The 21,293-nt window shown below is 46.4% G+C and overlaps 2 protein-coding genes across 3 annotated transcripts; one reads left to right on the top strand and one right to left on the bottom strand.

The window, feature by feature from the left end:
- The first annotated feature begins 10,534 nt into the window (after positions 1–10,534).
- Positions 10,535–15,871, top strand: cyp1d1 (cytochrome P450, family 1, subfamily D, polypeptide 1). 2 transcript variants are annotated; one of them, XM_086313779.1, is made up of 8 exons: positions 10,535–10,741; positions 10,939–11,245; positions 11,337–11,942; positions 12,593–12,716; positions 12,827–12,916; positions 14,018–14,141; positions 14,238–14,324; positions 14,438–15,871. In XM_086313779.1, exons 2-8 carry the CDS (start codon positions 10,955–10,957, stop codon positions 14,718–14,720), a joined length of 1,605 nt encoding a protein of 534 aa, XP_086169905.1. In that variant the 5' UTR covers positions 10,535–10,741; positions 10,939–10,954; the 3' UTR covers positions 14,721–15,871. The 2 variants fall into 2 exon arrangements, with proteins under 2 accessions (XP_086169905.1, XP_086169904.1); XM_086313778.1 differs by having other exon boundaries at positions 10,535–11,245.
- Positions 15,570–21,009, bottom strand: LOC147317115 (uncharacterized). Its single transcript, XM_086313075.1, has 6 exons — positions 20,784–21,009; positions 16,998–17,158; positions 16,804–16,908; positions 16,614–16,711; positions 16,447–16,525; positions 15,570–16,356 (listed from the first exon to the last, which is right to left on the bottom strand). Exons 1-6 carry the CDS (start codon positions 21,007–21,009, stop codon positions 16,306–16,308), a joined length of 720 nt encoding a protein of 239 aa, XP_086169201.1. The 3' UTR covers positions 15,570–16,305.
- Positions 21,010–21,293: the final 284 nt, after the last annotated feature.

Below are 21,293 nucleotides of genomic sequence, written 5' to 3'. Positions count from 1 at the left end.
TCAAAACAGATCTGAGACCTTGGGTAGAGACACGCATCCCTGGGAGTGTTGCGTCAAGAAATGGTATATAATAAAATCAAAGAGAACAGGAAAGACAAGGGGCATTCCCATCAGTTGTGGTTCCAGGTCAAACAAGGTCATTTCCTTTTAGCAGAACTTTGGACTCACTTCTCTCTTGCTTGTGTTCAGTCACCTTTGCGTAGTAACCTGGAAGCTTCTGCAGCTGTTCAAATTCTCAAAAAGCTGCTCCAGCACCTCCTTTATTACTTCCTTCAGCAACAGAACTGGACTATCCTTTGTGAAAGGGAAAGAGAAAAATAAATGAGTATAACTGATGAGTGATGCAGCTTATCCATCTTATTAGTGTAATTTTACAATTTTGTGCCATCCATCCTCCTGCCTGTAACCTGGAAATCAATCTAAGTGCACCAGCAGGTCCGTTACTAAAATGTATCTGGAGGACAGTGGAGGGGGAGAGTGGAGGTAGGGGAGCTGTAATGCATACTTTGCAGAAAAGATTAACAGGATCAACAAGTCTTAAGATCCTTTATGTTTGTAGATTATTTTAGTTCAGCTGTGTTCAATGTTCAGCTGTCTGATCATATCAGTTTTGTATTTCATCAAACTGTTATATTTATCTGACATCTGAGGTCATCAAATTCAGTGGCAGGCGGTTATAGCAAACCATAATTCTTATACTTTAAGCAAAAATATCTGTTACCGCCCCCCCCCCCACACACACACTCCTTTCACTGCAAGCCTCTTCGTCTGCTCCTCGGCCTGTATCTATTGTGGGAGGGATTAAAACGCAAAAGAAAGTAGGATGTACAAACTGAGAGATGAGGAGGGGGACGCTTCTCTGAGTAAATCTGCAGCAGCTGCTTGAGGAAACACTGTAAATAAACTGCAGAGCGAGAGCAGTCCCGGTGGCCCGTGCATCGGAGACAAATAAAGGTTGGTACAGCCGTTGCTTCCAAGAAGTACAGGGGGGAGAGGGGTGGGCCTTGTCCAATTTTGGACCTGAGGATATAAAAGAAAGGTGAACGTATAGATTCAAAATGCTCAAACACTCTTGCAGCTTCTGAACGCACAGACCGGTTAATAGCAACCGCTCTCAAAGATGCGCAAGGTCGTTAGCTATATATGCGTATGCGCACCACAGTCAAGCTTACATTTGAGGGTAGCCTGTACGTACTTTCCGCCCTGTGACCACCAACAAGCACCTTCACCGAGTGCTCCAAAGCTCCCCTCCCAGAGAGGGGCGTCCACTCTGTAGCCTATCAGGACGCTCCGGCTTTGATAGAAGTACTGATGTCACATAATCAAGCCCCGGGCTTCTGAGTGAATTTTCAGGAATAAGTAAATAAATAAATGAATAACTCCCAGCAGAGGTTGGTCGCTGTTCGTCACTGAGTTTCTCAATTTCAACGAGGAGCTAATTTAATTTACGAGAGCCTAAACTATCCCCACAGTGGCCTCCAGCAGTCTGCTCTCACCGACACAGTGCTTCTTGTCCTTTCAAGAAGTGGATGGCAATTATTAGTGGCTCCACTGACTCTATATAAAACATGGACGTAGCCACTGTGCTGTCACTCATTCCTTATGGAAACAATAGTAATTTTAAAAAAAAAGAAAAAGAAAGAAAAAAAAAGAAGAAGCTTGTTTTAGATTCTTTGCCACTGTGTTGTTCTATGTTCAGGTTCGGGGTTTCTCTCCATTATTGTGGGGTCTTTAACTTTAAATAATAAACTGCTTTGAGATTTTGGGATTTTGGTGCTATATATATTGTAACGTTCACAAGAACCAGACGGTTGGGGTCTCAGTTTGTCCGTTTATTCGGCACATAAGCCAGCGGGTTGTTAACTCAGGGGGAAGCGCTCTCGAACTACACCTCTCTTCAGCCTGGCACCCACACAGAACAACCAGGTCCCCCCACCCCTTCCTGTACACCACCCTCACTACTTCCTGCAGCCCAACCAAACATGAATCTTAAAGGAACAACAACAGTGTGCAGAGAAAACCAACATGTCACTGTCCAGTAACACTTAACCATCGTTACACTGCCCCCCCAGCAATAAGTTCCTCGTCCCCGAGGGAACGACACAGTCTCTGAGGCGGGGCGGTAGCCTACGTTCCCTCCTTGACCTCCTGAGCCCCTGAGGAGGACGCGGAGCTTCGGGGCTTTGGGGTGAAGAGTCCGAGGGGGGGGAACGCAGCCCCGGTCGGGGGCCCCTCTGAGCAGGGTCATGGACGCTCTGTACACGTCCCTCTGGAAAGGAGGGGAGGGACTGTCCTCTGTAGGGGGCCATCCGGTCTCTGTGCAGCGCTACTATCCTCCCCCTAGGAGGCAACTGCACCCTGTAAACAACCTCCCCCACTCGCTCTAGGACGCTGCAAGGCCCCACCCAGCTGCTATCCAGTTTAGGACACCGTCCCTTCTTCCTCTTTGGGCTGTAGACCCACACCAGCTCCCCAGCACGGAAGTGCCTCCCTTTAGTGGTGATGTCGTAATTCCTCTTTTGGCGCAGGCCTGCCTTCGCCAGCTGCTCTCGGGCGTAGGAATGTGCAGAATCCAGCCGGTCCTGCAGCTTCCTTGCGTAGTCCCGGCCCGGTGGTGCCTCTGGCGCGTCCGGGGGTTTCCCAAAAGCCAACTCTGCAGGAGTTCTCAGCTCTCTCCCTAACATGAGCAGGGCAGGCGTACATTGGGTGGAGTCCTGCACTGCCGACCTGTAGGCCATGAGGGTAAGGGGAAGATGGTAATCCCAGTCCCGTTGGTGTTCTGAGGTAAGGATGGCTAACTGCTGGGCCAGCGTCCTGTTAAACCTTTCCACCAGCCCATCGCTTTGGGGGTGAAGTGGGGTGGTGCGGGTTTTCTTAGTCCCAAGGCGTTCACACATGGCAGCAAATACCTTGGACTCAAAGTTACGCCCCTGGTCACTGTGGAGGGTCTCTGCTGTTCCAAAGCGGCTGAACATCCCCTCCACTAATACATCAGCGACCGTCTCAGCCTCCTGATCTGGGATGGCGTATGCTTCCGGCCACTTGGTAAAATAGTCCATGGCCACAAGAACATAGCGGTTTCCTCTGTCTGTGCGAGGAAATGGGCCCATGACGTCCACAGCTACTCGCTCCATTGGGGCTCCTGCTGGTTGCTGCTGAAGCTGAGCCCGGGACTGGTCTTGTGGCCCTTTGTGTGAGGAACATGCATCACAGCTGCGGCAAAAGTCCTCCACATCCCTCCGCTGTTGACCCCAGTAATAGCCCTGGCGGAGGCGGCGAAGAGTCTTGGAGACCCCAAAGTGGCCAGAGCCAGTGCTCCCATGGCAGGCTCCCAGCACAGCTGACCTCAGCGACCTTGGCACCACAACCTGCCACCTCTCCTCCCCCGTGGCAGGATCCTTCCAGGCACGCTCCAACACCCCCTCCTTCAGCCTGAGAGCTGCAAACTTGGCCCACAGCCCCCTGGTACAGATGGAAAACCCAGTGACCTCATCCCAAAGGGGTTGCTCCCCCTTCTCCAGCCACTGCAGGACCGGCAGCAGGTCTGTGTCTTGTTCCTGCCGTGCCCTCCACTCCGCTGCATCCACCACCAGAAGAACCCTGCAGGCGAGCTGTGCTGCTCCGTCTATTGTCGTGAGTTCCCGCTCTATTTCCTCTCGCTTCTCACAGTAACGGCAGCCAGCTGCAGCACATGGGCGGCGAGAGAGGGCGTCTGCGTTAGAATGGTGCGTCCCTGCTCTGTGCTCCACGGTGAAATTGAAGGCTTGGAGCTCCTCCAGCCAGCGAGCCACCTGTCCCTCTGGCTCCCTGAAAGACATCAGCCACTGAAGGGCAGCATGATCAGTTCTGACAACAAATGCTGTGCCGCACAGGTAGTATTTAAAGTGTCTCACCCCCGCCACCACAGCCAACAGCTCTCGTCGTGTGACACAGTAGCGCCGCTCGCTCCTGTTCAGGACCCGGCTGAAGTACGCCACCACCTTCTCCCCTTCCGGTCCAACCTGTGACAACACCGCTCCCAGCCCCACATTACTTGCGTCAGTGTCCAGGACAAAAGGCAGGGCGGGGTCAGGGGGGGCAAGGACTGGAGACTCTGTCAGCAATCTGCGGAGGGTGTCGAACGCCTGCTGACAGTCCTGGGTCCAGATGAAGTCACGGTCCTTCTGCAGCAGGTGGAAGAGTGGTGCGGCTATGGAGGAAAAGCCCTTCACAAACCTCCTGTAATAAGACGCCAGTCCTAGGAAGCTTTTGAGCTGTTTCTGGTCTGCTGGTGTGGGCCACTCGGTAATGGTGTGAATTTTTTCCTCCAAAGTGCTGATGCCCTCACGACCCAGCTTGTGGCCCAGAAACTCCACCTCCCTCCTCATGAAGTGGCACTTGTCGGGATGCAGCTTCAGGCCTGCAGCCGCCACCCTCTCCAACACTTGTCTCAGGGCATCCAGGGCAGCATCAAAGGAGCTCCCGTGCACTAGAAGATCATCCAGGTAAACCAGACACCGTTGCCGTGGGACGCCAGCCAGCACACTGTCCATGAGCCTCTCGAAGGTCGCAGGAGCGTTGCAAAGGCCAAAACTCAGGACTTTGAACTGCCATAGTCCCCTGTTAGTGCAGAAGGCTGTCTTCGGTCTGGATTCCGGGGACAGTGGCACCTGCCAGTAGCCACTCCGCAGGTCCAGGGTGGAAAACCAGGAGGACCCGGCTACTAAGTCGAGGGACTCATCAATCCTGGGAAGGGGGTAAGAGTCTTTCTTCGTCACTTTGTTGAGTGGTCTGTAGTCCACACAGAAACGCATCCTAGGACTTTTTTTCTTAGGCACCATCACCACCGCGGAGGCCCACGGGCTATCAGATGGTTCTATGATGCCCGCCTTCATCATTTCACACAGCTCCCTGTCTGCAGCCTCCTGATGAGCCAGGGGCAGGCGGCACTTTAATAGGCTGGGCATCCCCGGTCTCAATGACGTGCTCTACCAAGTGTGTCAAGCCAACATCACTTTCTTTCAGGGCAAAAATGTCACTAAACTCTTTTAGTACCTGCCATAGACTCTCTTGCTGCTGTGGAGTCAGCCCCTCACAGTTCTTTGACCAGATACTCCTCACTGCTGAGAGCCTCTCCTCCTCCTCCTCCTCCGCTCGCTGTTCTGCTGGCGGGTCTGCAGGGGTCTCTGCGGTGGAGGTGGACGCCGCGGCAGATGCTGTGCAGACCGGGGGAGGAATAAGCGGCACCTTCTTCCCATCAGAGAGTACGAGGAGGCCTTTGCCTAAGTCCAGTACACCACCAATGGCTCGTAAAAAATCCAGCCCAAGGATGCAGGCGTCCTGCACGTCAGCCACCCAGGCAGCATAAGACACACCGAGGTCCCCCACCTTGAACTGGAACACTCCCTTCCCTCTCATTGGGGCCAGATCACCGGTCACAGTCTTAAGTTGCACGTTAGTCGGTTGTACAGCAGCTCCGGTTGGGACAATATCGGGTCGGACCAGCGTTGCATTGGATCCCGTGTCCAGCAGGGCCGTACAGGACACCCCCGCAATCGTCACTGGAACATGGCAAAAGCCGCCAACCTGGGTCCAGCCCACAGTGATGGCCGCACCGGGTGGAGGTGGCGGTGGTGTGGGGATGTCGTTCTCCCAGGCCCGTGTACTCCCGCCTACACGGGCCCGTGGGCGTTTCCCTGAACCGCTGCAAGCTTGGGGCACTGCCTGATGAGGTGTCCAACTTGTCCACATCCCCAGCAGCTCTGAGGTCGGCGGTGTGGGCCAGCCCGAGGGGAAGGCGACTGCAGCGAAGCTGTCTGCACCAAACTGCACAGGCCCGCTGGCGTCTCCATCTGTTCCACAGGTGCTGACACAGCCCTCACCACGTGTGCGTCGTCAGCGCCCCCAGAGGATCCTGCAAGCATCTCCCTCTCCAACGCTAGCTCCAGGGCTGCACTGAGTGTGGCCGGCCGAGCAAGCTGAGTTTGCATGCGGAGCTCTTTAGGGCTCAGGGCCTGCAGGAACTGGTCCCGAGCTAACTCCGCCTGCACTGATGGTGGCATGCTGTCATACGCCCTCCGGCAAAGGCACTCGACTTCATGGGCCAAAATGCGGAGGGGCTCACCTGGCAATCTGCGTCTGTTGTGGAACTCCGACCTCAGCAGCACTGGTTGGTTATACTGCCCGAAGCGCCTCTGAAGTGCTCCGACCAGAGCATTATAATCTCCCCTCTGCTCCTCGGTCAGCAGCAGCAGGCATGCAGCTGCATCCTCACACAGGCACAAAGCCAATTGGAGAGCTTTATGTTCCTCAGACCAGCCAGCTGCAACAGCTAACAGCTCGAACTGTGCGATAAACACTTCCCATGGCGTCTTGCCGCTGAACTTAGGCGTTTTTATATTCGCTGCAGCTTGCTGGGCGCCGCCATGTTTGTTTACATCACGTGACGGCGCGCCAAGCGAGGTCGACTCCTTCCTGCCGGAATCGCGGCCGCTGTGCGAACAGTTCCCGAGCCTAGTCAAACCTGGAGAAAATCCAGCCTCGGCAGACAGCCGCAGCGCCGTTTCCCTCACTCCATGGGCGGGCGAGCGCGGACGAACCTCCCTCTCCTCCGTCTCCTTCTTAATCCTGCCCGGCAACATCCTCGTCTCGTAACGGCAAGCGTCGCCGGCAACAGGGTCTCGGGCGTTCTGGGGTTCTTTTTTCTTTCTTCACTTCTGACACCAATGTAACGTTCACAAGAACCAGACGGTTGGGGTCTCAGTTTGTCCGTTTATTCGGCACATAAGCCAGCGGGTTGTTAACTCAGGGGGAAGCGCTCTCGAACTACACCTCTCTTCAGCCTGGCACCCACACAGAACAACCAGGTCCCCCCACCCCTTCCTGTACACCACCCTCACTACTTCCTGCAGCCCAACCAAACATGAATCTTAAAGGAACAACAACAGTGTGCAGAGAAAACCAACATGTCACTGTCCAGTAACACTTAACCATCGTTACAATATATTAGGGGTGCAACGATATTCGTATCGATATTGAACCGTTCGATACAGTGCTTTCGGTTCGGTACGCATATGTATCGAACAATACAACATTTGTAATTTATTTTATCAATTTTCCTTCTGACGATGCTGTCTGTGTTGAGCGCTCAGTGAATCTGTGTTCGACTACTCCGCCTAGGCTGCACTGTCGAGCGCAGATCCACTGAGCGCTCAACACAGACAGCATAGTCAGAAGGAAGAGCGCAGGGCAAGCTAGCGAGACAGAAGTTAAACTCTCCTTGCAAGATGGACCTCCCCACCCTCATTCAGATCTGGCGTTTGGAATTATTTTGGTTTTCATGTGACGTATGACCCTGAAGGTAAGCGAGTCATGGACTAAAGTAAAACAGTATGTTGGATGTGCCATGCAATGCTCAATTACATTGGTGTGAACTAGTGTGTTAGCGCAGTTAGCTCGTTAACGTGTTGGCCGTCTAGCCCCATGCACGGAGCGATCGGCGGTAGCTCGTTAACGGAGATTTGCCGTGTTGTGGCGTTAAGGTCATTTCAACGAGATTAACCTGAAAGCACTAGTGGGAACACAACGAATATGACTGCACATTTATGCCGACATCATCCTAGTGCAAAGACAAGTGGAAGCAGAAAAAAAAAAGCAAGCATGCTACTAACTTTAGCCGAGTCATTTAGACAGCTGTTAGCACATGATTCTCCTTATGCTGCTGAGAATATAGCCCAGAAGAAGCGGATAGTATCGCTTTTATTTTGGAAAGAGCCATTTCTCTGTAATAAACTCTCTTTTCCAAAGATGAGTGATTCCTCAATCAGATACAGGGCTCGCAATATCGCTAGCCCGACGTCCCGGAGCTAGCGATTTTTTTCAGTCGGGCTACCAAAATCTATCTCTTCCCTGCCCGTCAGGCTATTGTAGGAAGGAAAAATATATGTTAATGCTTTTGCATTCTTTCGGAAATGTAGCTGGGTAATTATGTCATTGGCATCGGTGAGCCACTGTCAATATGTGACATATTGAAATCGCGTTTGAATTTGCGCTTGTTTTTTTGCTTTCACTTTGCAATCGTGCGAACTGTGTATAGAGAGCGACAGTACTGATCTGTGAGTGATGATAATTTGTGCACCAATTCCTCTGACATCGTCTTATTAATCGTTAGCTTACTATGCAAACATGACAAGTGAAATCTCCCGCAGCTTACACATGTGAGAGGTTGATCGCGCAGAGAATCGCTGAGCTTATGTGAGTGCGTGTGTAAAAGCATTTCAGTTCTGCTGAGCCAAATAAGACAGGTCATGGTGAAGAAGTGACAGCCAAAGAAAAGCTTACCACAAAACGGAGAAGTTATGACAAATCAGACTATAAGGCAAAAAGAAAGTGCAGCTTTATGGTTTCATGGACAAAAGAATTTCTGTGGCTGCAATATGATGAGCTAAATAACCAGGGCTGCACATAAGTGGTCCGCAGGTGCGCATTCGCTGTCAAAATAAAAAACACGCACAAGGGTTAGGGTTAAATTTAAAAACTGTACTTTTGAGTTAAAATATATATTTATAATTTTAATAAATGACAAATTAAAAATGCATGAACATTTTTTTGTATCGAAAAAATATCGAACCGTGACACCAAAGTATCGAACCGAACCGAACCGTGAATTTTGTGTATCGTTGCACCCCTAATATATATATATATATATAAAAAAAAGAAATTGTTTTGAACTGAATTATGAAATCTACTTAAATATGAACACCCTTTTCTAAGGCGCTTTCCCAAAGTTGCAAATTGTTTTACAGCTTCATAAAAAGTATATTTGAATAAAGCAGTGTTGTGTTTAGGCATCAGCCATTAGTTTAACGCATTTTAAAAGGTTAAAACATACAAAATTATGGCAAAGATGGAAAAGCAGTAGTTTCTGATGACTGACGTCACTTGTCGTCAGTTGTGTTCGTCATTTGTTTTTGTTAATGGTCGGCTGCTTTTTTTCTTTATATCGTGAGACAAGAAATGATGGTCCAGTGTATCCTATGTGAGAGAAAGTGATAAAGGGAACACTGAAGTGGCTTTCCTCAACATTTAGAGGGAATTTAACCAGGAATTGGTGTTATCAGCAAACTTAGCAGGCTGAATAAATACAGAGACCCACATATCCGGTATTTATTGTGTGCTATGGACTACTTTAAATCAAAATCGTTGAAAAGAAACTGGCAGCTCAAACATGTGGTCCATTTCAGTGATTCAAATTAGCAGAGATTAGGACTGGCATGTAGCGACTAGCTGCAGCTTCCTGTGTTGGGAAATCTGTCACTTATGTCTATAACGTTAAGCCATAGCGTATCCACTATGGCTTGAGTACACAGTGGATAATTATTATGAAGGGGGAAACTATCCATAGAGGGCCAAACCATTTTTTTGCACTAGACTGTAAACAAGCTTTTTAATGATATAAAGTTAACATTTTTACACTGGACTGTATGGGGACTGACTGGATTGAAGGCTGAAGCGCCTGTATGATGGTGTGGCAGTGAGTGGAGAGGGCTAGACTTCTGGAAGCCATTTGGAGTTGCTAAATACTTTCCTAGCTCAAAATAGTTTTTTTTTTTGGGTGGTCCAGCATGTTCTGACCAGGCAGCAGATAAACAGGCAGGGTGGGACACAGTCATTTCCCATTGTTAAGCTGTTTCGCTCAATGCTGCTGTGTTGCAGTCTTCATTTCCTGCCTATCAGACAGGAACATGCAGGGTAGCCTAAATCTCACATTTTCTCCACTTATAAGTGAATGAAGAACTGTTGGCGTGGGTCAGGTATCAGATCCTTTTGGCAGGGTTGAAATCCATCTCTTTGCTTTCAGGGCAATCACCCATTACACCGCGTCTTGTTTCTTCGACAGAGGATTGGAATACATGCAGTTGCACATGGATTTCCTAATACACTCCATACATTTCATTTCACTCTGATACTACTGGTTCTGAAGAGCAGTGATCCTCAACCTGGTGGCTCCTTGGTGATGATGAAATCCTGTTATGTCTAGATAATCGGTCCACAGGCAGTGGGGCAGTCTGGCAGTTTATTTTCCAGTCTACAGCCTAAAACATCAAGAGAGAACTGAATCATGCACAGTGAAGACATAAGTAGTCAGATTTTAGCTGAAGAGGCAGTGCAGTATTAAATTATAAACAAATCATCCAACTAACAACTAACATTGTTTGTATAAGTGTTAAGTTTTTATTTAAAAACATCTCTGGTGGTCAGGGCCAGGAAGCTGGTAATGATACCACATAATGAGTTTGAAAAACATTTTTAGCCTTTGCACTGCATCACACAGTCTCCATGTATGAAGTGCTTTGGTTGCTCCAGTGGAGTAGGAAATGCGCTATATAAAAACCATTTACAATTTACCTTTGCTAGTCAAGGTAAGAACTGGCGAGGAGGAGCCCGTGCTGTGTAAGATTCCAGTCTGTAGTTAAATTGGCTGATGCAGTCCTCTGGCTGGCTCAGTCGGACTCATCCAAAACCCTGAGCCAAGTTTCTCACTATGTGTGCCTCTCTTTTGTGAATGGGCGGCAGCTCCCTCTGCAGGGGGCCTGGCTGCTGTTGCTGCATGGGACATCCTGTAATGCAAGCCACTCTCATCACAAGTTCCCAAGGGTCAGACCTCAAACCTCTGACTACCTAATATTTTGGTGTCTGCTCTTTGCTGTCTAAATTGAGTTGGAAATTTTTTTCTCCGCCAAGTTTCCGAGGGCCCTGTATGGTGAGTTTATCTTACTGTATGGCTTTCTTATCATTTCTTTATTTTTTAATATTCTTTCCTTGTTTGGTTTTTACAGGACACAGTATGAGGCACATTTTCTTTTCTTTTAACGAGGATCTGATCTGTTTTCTCCCTTTCAAGGATAAATCTGTTTTTTTTGTTTCTTCACTTTCAACTTTCTCTCTCTTATCTCTCAGTATTTCTACTTGCAACATGAGGCCGCTGCTGTTTGGGATTCTGCCAATCAAGGAGAACTCTTTTGGCTCTCTATCTAGTGTAACTGTTGCACTCTGTCTTTTAACCCTCCTCCTGATGGTTATCTGGGGTCAAAAGAGTAAGAGATCCTTCTTCCACTTCCATCTTGACTCCCAGCTGGACCACACAAAATATCCCCCACCTCCTGGCCCCAAACCGTGGCCCCTTGTCGGGAATCTGCTCCAGGTCGGGGATCAGATTCATCTCTCTCTAACTGGGTTGAGGCTTCAGTATGGAGACATCTTCAAGGTACATATAGTTATATATAGTTTTTGTATTATTAGTTTCAGATCAACAGAGTGAGCATGAGTTAATTTATTTGTTTGTGTCATGAATCCAGCTCCGCCTTGGCTCTTTGACTGTTGTCGTTCTGAGTGGGTACAACACCATCAGGCAGGCTCTGGTTCGACACGGGGAAGCTTTTGCGGGGCGACCTAACCTTTTCATCTTCTCTGCTATAGCCAATGGGACCAGCATGACTTTCAATGAGAACTACGGACCTGTGTGGCTGCTCCATAAGAAGCTGTGTAAGAATGCCCTCAGGTCTTTCTCCCAGGCTGAGCCAAGGGGTTTTGGTGCCACCTGCCTCTTAGAGGAGCACATATGTGCAGAGGCTGCAGGGATGGTGCAGGTGATTCGAGAAAAAGCTGCAAAAGAAGAAACAGAGGGTATAGACCCAGCAACGACCTTGGTAACCTCAGTGGCAAATGTCATTTGTGCGCTTTGTTTTGGGAAACGGTATGACTACAGTGATAAGGAGTTTCTCACTATTGTTGATGTCAACAACGAGGTCCTGAAGCTCTTTGCAGCGGGGAACCTGGCTGATTTTTTCCCTGTGTTTCGCTACTTTCCGAGTCCATCTCTGAGAAAGATAGTCCAGTACGTTCGCAGGATGAACAGATTCATGGAGCGGAACATTGAGGAACACATTGACACCTTTGATAAGGTAATTAAGTATGCAGACTTACATATAGGCAAGAATTTAGTTTAAATGGGGGAAAATGACAGTACAATCTATGCCATATAATCACTGTTTGCTTAAGTTCTATTTATTTCATTTTTGCACATGACTTACTGACATAAACTTCAGTTTCATAATAATCAGCAACTAGGCTTCTTAATGATTTGTGAATATTGCATTTTATTTATATTTTTTTTATATTATCTTAACTTTAACTGATCTTTTGCACAGTGACCTTTAATAGATGTCGCCACAGCCTTATGTTGTAAATAATGTGTCTATTGGTGTTGTTTTCTTTAGATCTGTGCCACTAATTTGCATCCCGGCTCTTTAATATGACATTGAACTCATACATTGGTAGCTATGATCGTAACTGTAGCCAAAAAAATAACTAACAAGTTCCATGTGATGGACCTTTTTTGTTCTTGTGGAGAGATGGCTAAAATGTTCGCACGCACTCTAATTAGGAATTAGCAACTCTACTGGAAGACACGCGTCTTACCACAATTGATTACTGTCCCTTCCCTAATTACTTTTAAGGTTTAAAGCAAGCTGGCAGTTAAAGTAGATAACTTTATATTTGAGCAGTGACAGCTGCTTGATGTTGGAAGGAGTAAAGTTATCTGTGTTCGCAGAACCGTATCCGGGACATTACAGACGCTCTAATTGCACTTTGTGAAGAAAGAGAAGAAAGCAAGGATACTTCGATGCTCTCTAACGACCAGATCATTCACACTGTCATAGACATCTTTGGAGCAGGTTAGGCAAACTACAAATTTCACATTATGATGCTTTTACGCTTGTATTATGCCAGTAATAAATCCTAATGGTGATAATGAATTTTCCCCCTTTTTTGTGGTTTTCCAAAGGATTCGACACCATCATCGCTGGTTTGCAGTGGAGCCTGTTGTACCTCATCAAGTTTCCTGACATCCAGGATAAAATAAACCAGGAAATAGGTGATGCCTTATGCTCCAATAAAACAAACTCATATGCTGTACAGTGTGCTCGGCTCTTCACCAAAGTCACCCATTGTTAGAAACTGGTAAATACACGGCTTACAGAGAATTCAGGGTATGCTAAATAGGAAAGTCCTCTCTTGTTCCTGCTCTGATGACGGACTCATAATCATTCTGTTTCTCATAGACCAAAAATAGGAGGTTGCTCCTTAATCGTTTTAAGTCCCACATCACTGATGAGCATAAGTCAGTAGTAAATGTAGTTCTTATCTATTAAAATATTCACCACAAATGGGATTCACACAGTTTACAAGAAATGGGTGGAAATGCACCTCTCATTAGCAGCTATGCACAGGCCATACATGAGCATGCAGCCGTCTGTGATGTCTGCAGTATCAGGGAGAATCCTTATTAAAAAGACTGAACAACGGCCAACCGAGCACGCTTTTTGGAGAGACAGAATCAGACCAGAGAAACTCACAAAAGATCAGTCCAATTTGCTGACGCTTTTTGAAGTGGGCTCAGAGAACTGGTGCTGTCTGTTCTGAGGCACGTTGTATTTTCACAGAGGGCGAGATGAAGCGAGAGAGAGAGAGACAGAGAGAACTAAGAGGAGGCAGGATGAATCAGAACAGGAGAGGGGTTAGAGGGTTCCCCGGAGACACAAAGGCGCTGACACGCAAGGCAGTGAACAGACATAGTCTGACATTATTCCCTTTTTCATCTCTTACATTTCATTTAATTAAGAGGCTTTAATTCTGTTGTTTACAGTACCGAAAGCCTTATTAGTGGAGCAATATTTGTAAAGTAATCTAAAGGATCAGCATATTTTAAATTGTAATTTTTTATGATGCACATGTGCATAAAGTTTTTACAAACTGAAAGAAAGCAAACCACAGCCTGGAAATCAGTTTATGTTAAGTTTAAATTAAAAAAAAAAAAAAAAAAAGACATATTATTAGAATACAAGAATAAAAATGAAAATAAAAATGTAAATAACGTTAACAAAATTGCAAGTTTATCACAACTTATGTCACATTTTTTTAGACCCAAAAGATGAGATACAGATTATGTTTTATTATTTATCATTATTTTTTTAAGATGAGCATATCGGCAAACTCCAGCTGCCCAGGTTTTCCAACAAAGCCAAGATGCCTTTCACAGAGGCCTTCATATATGAAGTATTTCGTCATGCTTCATATGTCCCTTTTACCATACCACACTGGTAAGACCTAAAGTTTTGACAGCAGTAAATTTGTTTTTTCAGCATGTAGATTGTTTTTTTTTATCACTTTCCTCTGATTATATTTTTCCTCTCCAGCACCACGAGAGACATCACATTTAATGGGTATTTCATTCCCAAAGACACATGCGTCTTCATTAATCAATATCAAGTCAACCATGATACGTGAGTAGCCGAAAGCAGTAAAAATCTACTTTGTCTCGTTCTTTTTATCTTTTAAGACTATGGATTTTTTTTAACATTTTTGTTTATTTGTTAAAATGTTCATTCTTTCCCAGTGATCTTTGGGGCGATCCTGAGACATTTCGTCCACAGCGTTTCTTGAATCCATGTGGACTCCTGAACAAAGAGCTGACAGAGAAAGTCCAGATCTTCGGCATGGGAAAAAGACGCTGTCTTGGCGATGAATTTGCACGTTTGGAGATGTTTGTGTTTCTTACCACGCTTCTTCATGGGCTACGTATTGAAAATGTTCCAGGGCAGGAGCTGGATCTCAGCACTGATTTTGGTCTAACTATGAAACCACGTCCATATAGGATTACCATTTCCCAGAGATTTTAGACCGTCTGAAAACTCAAATGATGATCTTTCGGATGTTTTGGAATGTCACAGTGGAAATTAATTGTAGTTATTACTATTTTGTGCTCAGTTTGGCAAATGTGGTCAAAGCACAGACACAAAGATAAATATACACAAAGCGAACATGAGGTCATTTTACAGCATTCAGTCCATCTGCCTGCTACATTAGTATCTTAAGTGACTGGTCACAGTTTAAAACGGAGGAATGAGGATGAGTGTCACTGGCAGCAGGGTAAGCCACAATGACTTCATTAATAGTTTTGTAAATAGAAATAGAATAGACACTTTTAGCTGTTGTTAAACTTTTGTTTGTGAACATTTGATGAGTGCCTTCTTTTGGAAACTATGAAGGACAGACTTCAGCTGATAGCTCTTAATGAACTGTTTCACCTGAATATTACAAGTTGAATAACTTATTCTTATTGTAAATACCTGACCTCTATACGTCATGTTGAGGTAAAATAATATCACATAAAAAAAAGTGTGCTATATAAACTACAAACATACTAACAAATATTCAAATTATCTCAAAGCACTAATACCACTAGGTTTAAGGCAGTTATTGTTTATAATGTATGCATAAAATGTTAACTTTTGGACTATTTTTGAAAGAAAAAGTAGAGCTGATGTTGGAAATTGTTTTTTTTTTAAAAGCATATACAGCCTACAGTTAGCCTCTTTCTATAGTAATTATAGAAAGAGTAAAACTGAGTCACATAAAACAGCTGCAGACAGTGGCTTTGTATAAAACATGCAATCTGAAAACAATAATGTGCCTGTGCTTGTGTGGTAATGTTTACTGGCTTTCTGTCTGTACCTTCACACTGTTCTGAGTGACTCATGGATGATGATGGCAGTGAGGCTGACTCTGAAGTGAGTAGGGGAGGACTAGCTCAGAAGGGTGCCTCCAAAACACAAAAACGAAAAAAACAATCTTATCTACCTAGATAGATATGTTAAGTACAGAAAACCAAGCTATGGAAATGTATTAAGTAAAGTAGAATGCAAGCATTTTAATCCTATTTTAATTTTTTAATAGATTATTTTAATAATAAATATTAACTAAGGATACATATTAAATAATAAATATTGTTTTCGTCACGAGATCTGTGTCACAGTGCCGTATTTTTATATTCCGTAGATTTTTGTGTACAAGTGGACAAATTTTCTTTGATACATTAACAGATTTTAACATTTCCTACAATTCCCCTGACCTTTGAACTAAAGCTTTAATTTTACAAACTCATCGGTATAACTCTTGTCAACAACAGTGTAACATTGCGTGCTATTGCATGTCTATTCACAGCCACTGAACTCACTGGCCACACACAAACACGTGCAAACTGAATGACCTACTGATTTCTATTCACATCTTCATTTACACATGGAGCCTTTTATTGTGGGGGCCCGTTTCTATACATTCATTAAGAAACCACACGCAATCCTCACAGCAACTGTCAGTAACTGCACTGTGATGTCTGTCCAACTAATTATGGCTAAATTAATATGTGAACATCTCTAACAATCTTTACTCATAACTTTATTCACTATTACGACGCAGAACGGTTCAAACATCTTCCTCTTCCACGCTCTGCCCAGATCTCAGTTTCATGATCACCTGGAAAAAAATACATTCACATTATTTTATGGTTTAATTCTAAATAGAAATGTACATATTTGAATAGCTGACTGTGAAAGTGGCATGCACCTCTTTCAGCTGGGCAATCTCTTTGCTTTCCACATTTCTCTGAGCGTTGTTGGTTATGGCCTTCACTCTTGTTGCATAACTGCAAAGTTCAGAGAGTTCAAGTGTTATTCTGTTGAGTTTTTTAGTGCTAAAATACAATAAAACACTGTTTTTTCTCTCTCTGTTACATAAGAGATGTGAGCGTCTCGTCAAGATTGTATTCTGTAGGAGAGGTGTTGACGATCATCAGAGTTTTAGCATTTCCACCCAAAGAGTCTTGCATCACCTGAGAGAGATGAAACACATTTTGGTTGAACTGCTTGTCTACGTTGGAGTTCAGAATTGAAAAACTAGAATACTGCCTTTTTAATTTATTACCTGTGTTAGCTTGCTATTCCTGTATGGCACATGGGGCAGTTCAGCAGATAAAGCTGAGATCACATCACCCAGTGCACTCAAAGACTTGTTAATGGAGTTTGCCTCCTGCACAGAGGAGAACATGGAAGAATTTAAAGAAGTCATGACAAATCTTTCAACCACTCACTGACCCATGAAACAAGATAGGAGCAGACCTTCAGCTGGTGGTCCTTGGCACCTGTTTTGGCTGCTCGCTCACTGCCTGCCAGGTCTACAAGGCTCAGCTTCCCACTGCTTACACTCCCATTTGTCAGATTCCTGCTCTCCAACATGATGCCAACAATAAGATGAGAGCGGGAACTCTCCACGTTCATCTCTTAAAAAATGACAAAAATACAACACGACAAAGAAAGATGGATTTTTATATATTTCTGGTATTTTAAGAAGTGCGACTTCAGAAGATGCTGATTAATAATCAGTCCTCAGATTCTCTCTCTCTCTCTCTCTCTCTCTCTCTCTCTCTCTCTCTCTCTCTCACTATATATATATATATATATATATATATATATATATATATATATATATATATATATATACATATATAAACACCCAGCACGCCCCTGCGGGCGGTTTATCCTTCAAGCTCGGGTCCTCTACCAGAGGCCTGGGAGCTTGAGGGTCCTGCGCAGTATCTTAGCTGTTCCCAGGACTGCGCTCTTCTGGACAGAGATCTCCGATGTTATTCCCGGGATCTGCTGGAGCCACTCGCCTAGCTTGGGAGTCACCGCACCTAGTGCTCCGATTACCACGGGGACCACCGTTACCTTCACCCTCCACATCCTCTCGAGCTCTTCTCTGAGCCCTTGGTATTTCTCCAGCTTCTCGTGTTCCTTCTTCCTGATATTGCTGTCATTCGGAACCGCTACATCGATCACTACGGCCGCCTTCTTCTGTTTGTCTACCACCACTATGTCCGGTTGGTTAGCCACCACCATTTTGTCCGTCTGTATCTGGAAGTCCCACAGGATCTTAGCTCGGTCATTCTCCACCACCCTTGGGGGCATCTCCCATTTTGACCTCGGGACTTCCAGGTTGTACTCAGCACAGATGTTCCTGTACACTATGCCGGCCACTTGGTTATGGCGTTCCATGTATGCCTTGCCTGCTAGCATCTTGCACCCTGCTGTTATGTGCTGGATTGTCTCTGGGGCATCTTTACACAGCCTGCACCTGGGGTCTTGCCTGGTGTGATAGACCCCAGCCTCTATGGATCTTGTGCTCAGAGCTTGTTCTTGTGCTGCCATGATTAGTGCCTCTGTGCTGTCTTTCAGTCCAGCTTTGTCCAGCCACTGGTAGGATTTCTGGATATCAGCCACCTCCTCTATCTGCCGGTGGTACATACCGTGCAGGGGCCTGTCCTTCCATGATGGTTCCTCGTCTCCCTCCTCTTTCTTGGGTTTCTGCTGCCTGAGGTATTCACTGAGCACTCGGTCAGTTGGGGCCATCTTCCCAATGTATTCTTGGATGTTCCTTGTCTCATCCTGGACTGTGGTGCTGACACTCACCAGTCCCCGGCCCCCTTCCTTCCGCTTATCGTACAGCCTCAGGGTGCTGGACTTGGGGTGAAACCCTCCATGCATGGTAAGGAGCTTTCTTGTCTTTATGTCAGTGGTTTCTATCTCCTCCTTTGGCCAGCTTATTACCCCAGCAGGGTATCTGATCACGGGCAGGGCGTATGTGTTGATGGCCCGGATCTTGTTCTTACCATTCAGCTGACTCCTCAGGACTTGCCTGACCCTCTGCAGGTACTTGGTGGTTGCAGCCTTTCTAGCGGCCTCTTCATGGTTCCCATTTGCCTGCGGGATCCCCAGGTACTTGTAACTGTCCTCTATGTCTGCAATGTTGCCTTCTGGTAGTTCAATCCCCTCAGTTCTGACTACCTTCCCTCTCTTTGTTACCATCCGACTACACTTCTCCAGTCCGAACGACATTCCAATGTCATTGCTGTATAGCCTGGTAGTGTGGATCAGTGAATCGATGTCTCGTTCACTCTTGGCATACAGCTTGATGTCATCCATGTACAGGAGGTGGCTGACAACTGCTCCGTTCCGTAGTCGGTATCCGTAGCCAGTCTTGTTAATGATCTCACTGAGGGGGTTCAGGCCTATGCAGAACAGCAGTGGGGACAGAGCATCTCCTTGGTAGATCCCGCACTTGATGGTAACTTGTGCTATGGGCTTGGAGTTGGCCTCTAGTGTTGTACGCCACATCCCCATTGAGTTCCTGATGAAGGCTCTTAGGGTCCCATTGATCTTGTACAATTCTAGGCATTCCAGTATCCAGCTGTGGGGCATTGAGTCATAGGCCTTCTTGTAATCAATCCAGGCAGTGCACAGGTTGGTCAGTCTGGTCTTGCAGTCTCGGCTGATTGTTCTGTCTACCAGTAGCTGGTGTTTTGCACCTCTGGTATTCTTGCCAATTCCTTTCTGTGTCCCGCTCATGTATTGACCCATGTGCCTGTTCATCTTAGCCGATATGATACCTGACAGGAGCTTCCATGTAGTACTGAGGCAGGTTATTGGTCGGTAGTTGGAGGGGACCGGTCCCTTCTTGGGGTCCTTGGGGATCAGGACCGTCCGGCCTTCAGTTAGCCATTCCGGGTGTCTTTCGTTAACTAGCAGCTGGTTCATTTGTGCTGCCAGACGCTCGTGGAGTGCAGTCAGCTTCTTCAGCCAGTAGGTGTGAACCATGTCGGGCCCTGGTGCTGTCCAACTCTTCATACTGGAGACCCTTTCTTGGATATCTGCCACTGTGATGGTTACTGGACCCTGTTCAGGGAGGTCGCTGTGGTCTGCCCTCAGATCCTCTAGCCACTGAGCATTGCCGTTATGGGTTGCATCCTTCTCCCATATGCTCTTCCAGTATTGTTCTGTCTCCAGCCTTGGTGGTGCTGTTCTCTTATTGTTCCCTTGCCACTGAGAGTACACCTTTGCTGGTTCTGTGGAGAACAGCTGGTTTATTCTCCTGCCTTCTATCTCTCTGGTGTACCTCCTCAAGCGGCTGGCCAAGGCTGTGAGTCTTTGCTTGGCAGTTTCCAAGGCCTCAGGTATGGACAGCTTGCTGTATTTCTTAGGCACCTTATTTGTCGCACCTTTCTGCAACTCCGTTAGTTGGCTAACCTCCCTCCGTGCTACTTTGATCTTGCCCTCTAGCCTCCTTCTCCATGGAGGGTACTGCCCCTTGTGGCTGTTCAACTTGTAGCCAAGCATCTCACTGATCACTGCTGCCGTATTGTAGATCAGCTTGTTAGTGTCGGTAACCGTGGTTGTAGGTATTGTCCGTAGTGCTGCATTAACATCATCTAGCAGACCTTCTGAGGGTACTTCACGTAATCTTGGTAACCGGCTACGGGGGATCCAGGTTTCAAGCTTGGCCATGATCCTATTTTTCAGGTCAGTTCCTCTCGCACTCAACGATCCTTCTCCTATCACACTTGGGGCTATGTACCCAATCTCGGGTGGGGGTGATGATATCTCCCCCCTGACCTGGCGTCCTGACTCCTCCTTGCCGTAGCATTTGTGTTGTACCTCGTCAATCTCTAGCTGTGAGAGCAGTCCCTTCTTTCGAATGTTGGAACACTGAGCTACTAGTTGTTTCGCCGTCATTGTGGATGTTGGGTATCGAAGAATCCATAGGTCCCTCATCCTATTCATGTAGCCCCTTCCGCCGGGGTTACTTGCGTAGTAGCATTCCAACAACGCCCTGTTTTCGTCCCTTGCCCACCGATGCCTTCTTGTTCCAGTAGCCCACTATATATATATATATATATATATACATATATATAAAAGGTTTAGCATCAGCATATTGTTGCTCTGCTGCTTTCCAGATCTGTAATGATGTACCTAAATGCCACCCCACTGCTATAACTGTAACTAACACGATTAATCCAAACCAATTAGCAGGACCCTATTTGAGGCTTTTGCACGGCATCAAGAGCTCACTGGTGGCAGAGATGTGTCGGTTTGCGCAGGCCTGCTGGAACAGAGCGTAGAGCTCCTGGGCACTGGAAGCCTCTTTTGTCTCTGCTCCTTGGGCGAACACAACTCCCTTTCTGTTCCTCTTGATCTCCACCCGCCTGGCCTGGCCATGGGATTGAGTGTGTACGTGGGCCTCACCAGCCTGGCTCGCAAAGAGGTCCTGCAGCCTGTCATTGTAGAGCTCCAGCATATAGGCTGAAACCTAAAAGGAAGCACAGTAACCAGGAAGAGAGGAACAAAGGGAAGCAACGTCTTTTCTCTCCCAAACATGGTTTGTTTATATGCTGGTGAAATAATGTCTGCTACCTTAAAACTGACTAAATGACCAGAAAAGGAGTCCTTTTTAGAAGCAGAAAGAAATTTATTGCAGTTTGATGAGGGAAACCCAGATCTTGAGTTGTCTGGTGAAGAAGATCATAAGGAATAAGCCCTTGAAGAAGAAAGATGGAGGAGCATCAGGGATGGTACTCAGAC

This window comes from Aulonocara sp. 'chitande type north' Nkhata Bay, linkage group LG12, assembly GCF_057382095.1.
Source record: "Aulonocara sp. 'chitande type north' Nkhata Bay isolate Kocher_YH1m ecotype deep benthic linkage group LG12, A_spYH_male_GT1.1, whole genome shotgun sequence".
NCBI lineage: Eukaryota > Metazoa > Chordata > Actinopteri > Cichliformes > Cichlidae > Aulonocara > Aulonocara sp. 'chitande type north' Nkhata Bay.
The sequence above is the reverse complement of the archived record's forward strand: the minus strand, read 5'-3'. Positions and strand labels throughout refer to the sequence as shown.

What these genes read in the sequence shown, in the direction of transcription:
- cyp1d1 (XM_086313778.1), top strand. Translation starts at nt 10,739, where the DNA reads ATGGTGAGTTTATCTTACTGTATGGCTTTCTTATCATTTCTTTATTTT. An exon ending in AGTATGGAGACATCTTCAAG is followed by an intron (nt 11,246 to 11,336) that starts GTACATATAGTT and finishes TCATGAATCCAG; the next exon opens with CTCCGCCTTGGCTCTTTGAC. An exon ending in ACATTGACACCTTTGATAAG is followed by an intron (nt 11,943 to 12,592) that starts GTAATTAAGTAT and finishes CTGTGTTCGCAG; the next exon opens with AACCGTATCCGGGACATTAC.
- LOC147317115 (XM_086313075.1), bottom strand. Translation starts at nt 21,009, where the DNA reads ATGCTGGAGCTCTACAATGACAGGCTGCAGGACCTCTTTGCGAGCCAG. An exon ending in CCAAGGACCACCAGCTGAAG is followed by an intron (nt 16,909 to 16,997) that starts GTCTGCTCCTAT and finishes TCCTCTGTGCAG; the next exon opens with GAGGCAAACTCCATTAACAA. An exon ending in AGATTGCCCAGCTGAAAGAG is followed by an intron (nt 16,357 to 16,446) that starts GTGCATGCCACT and finishes ATTTTTTTCCAG; the next exon opens with GTGATCATGAAACTGAGATC.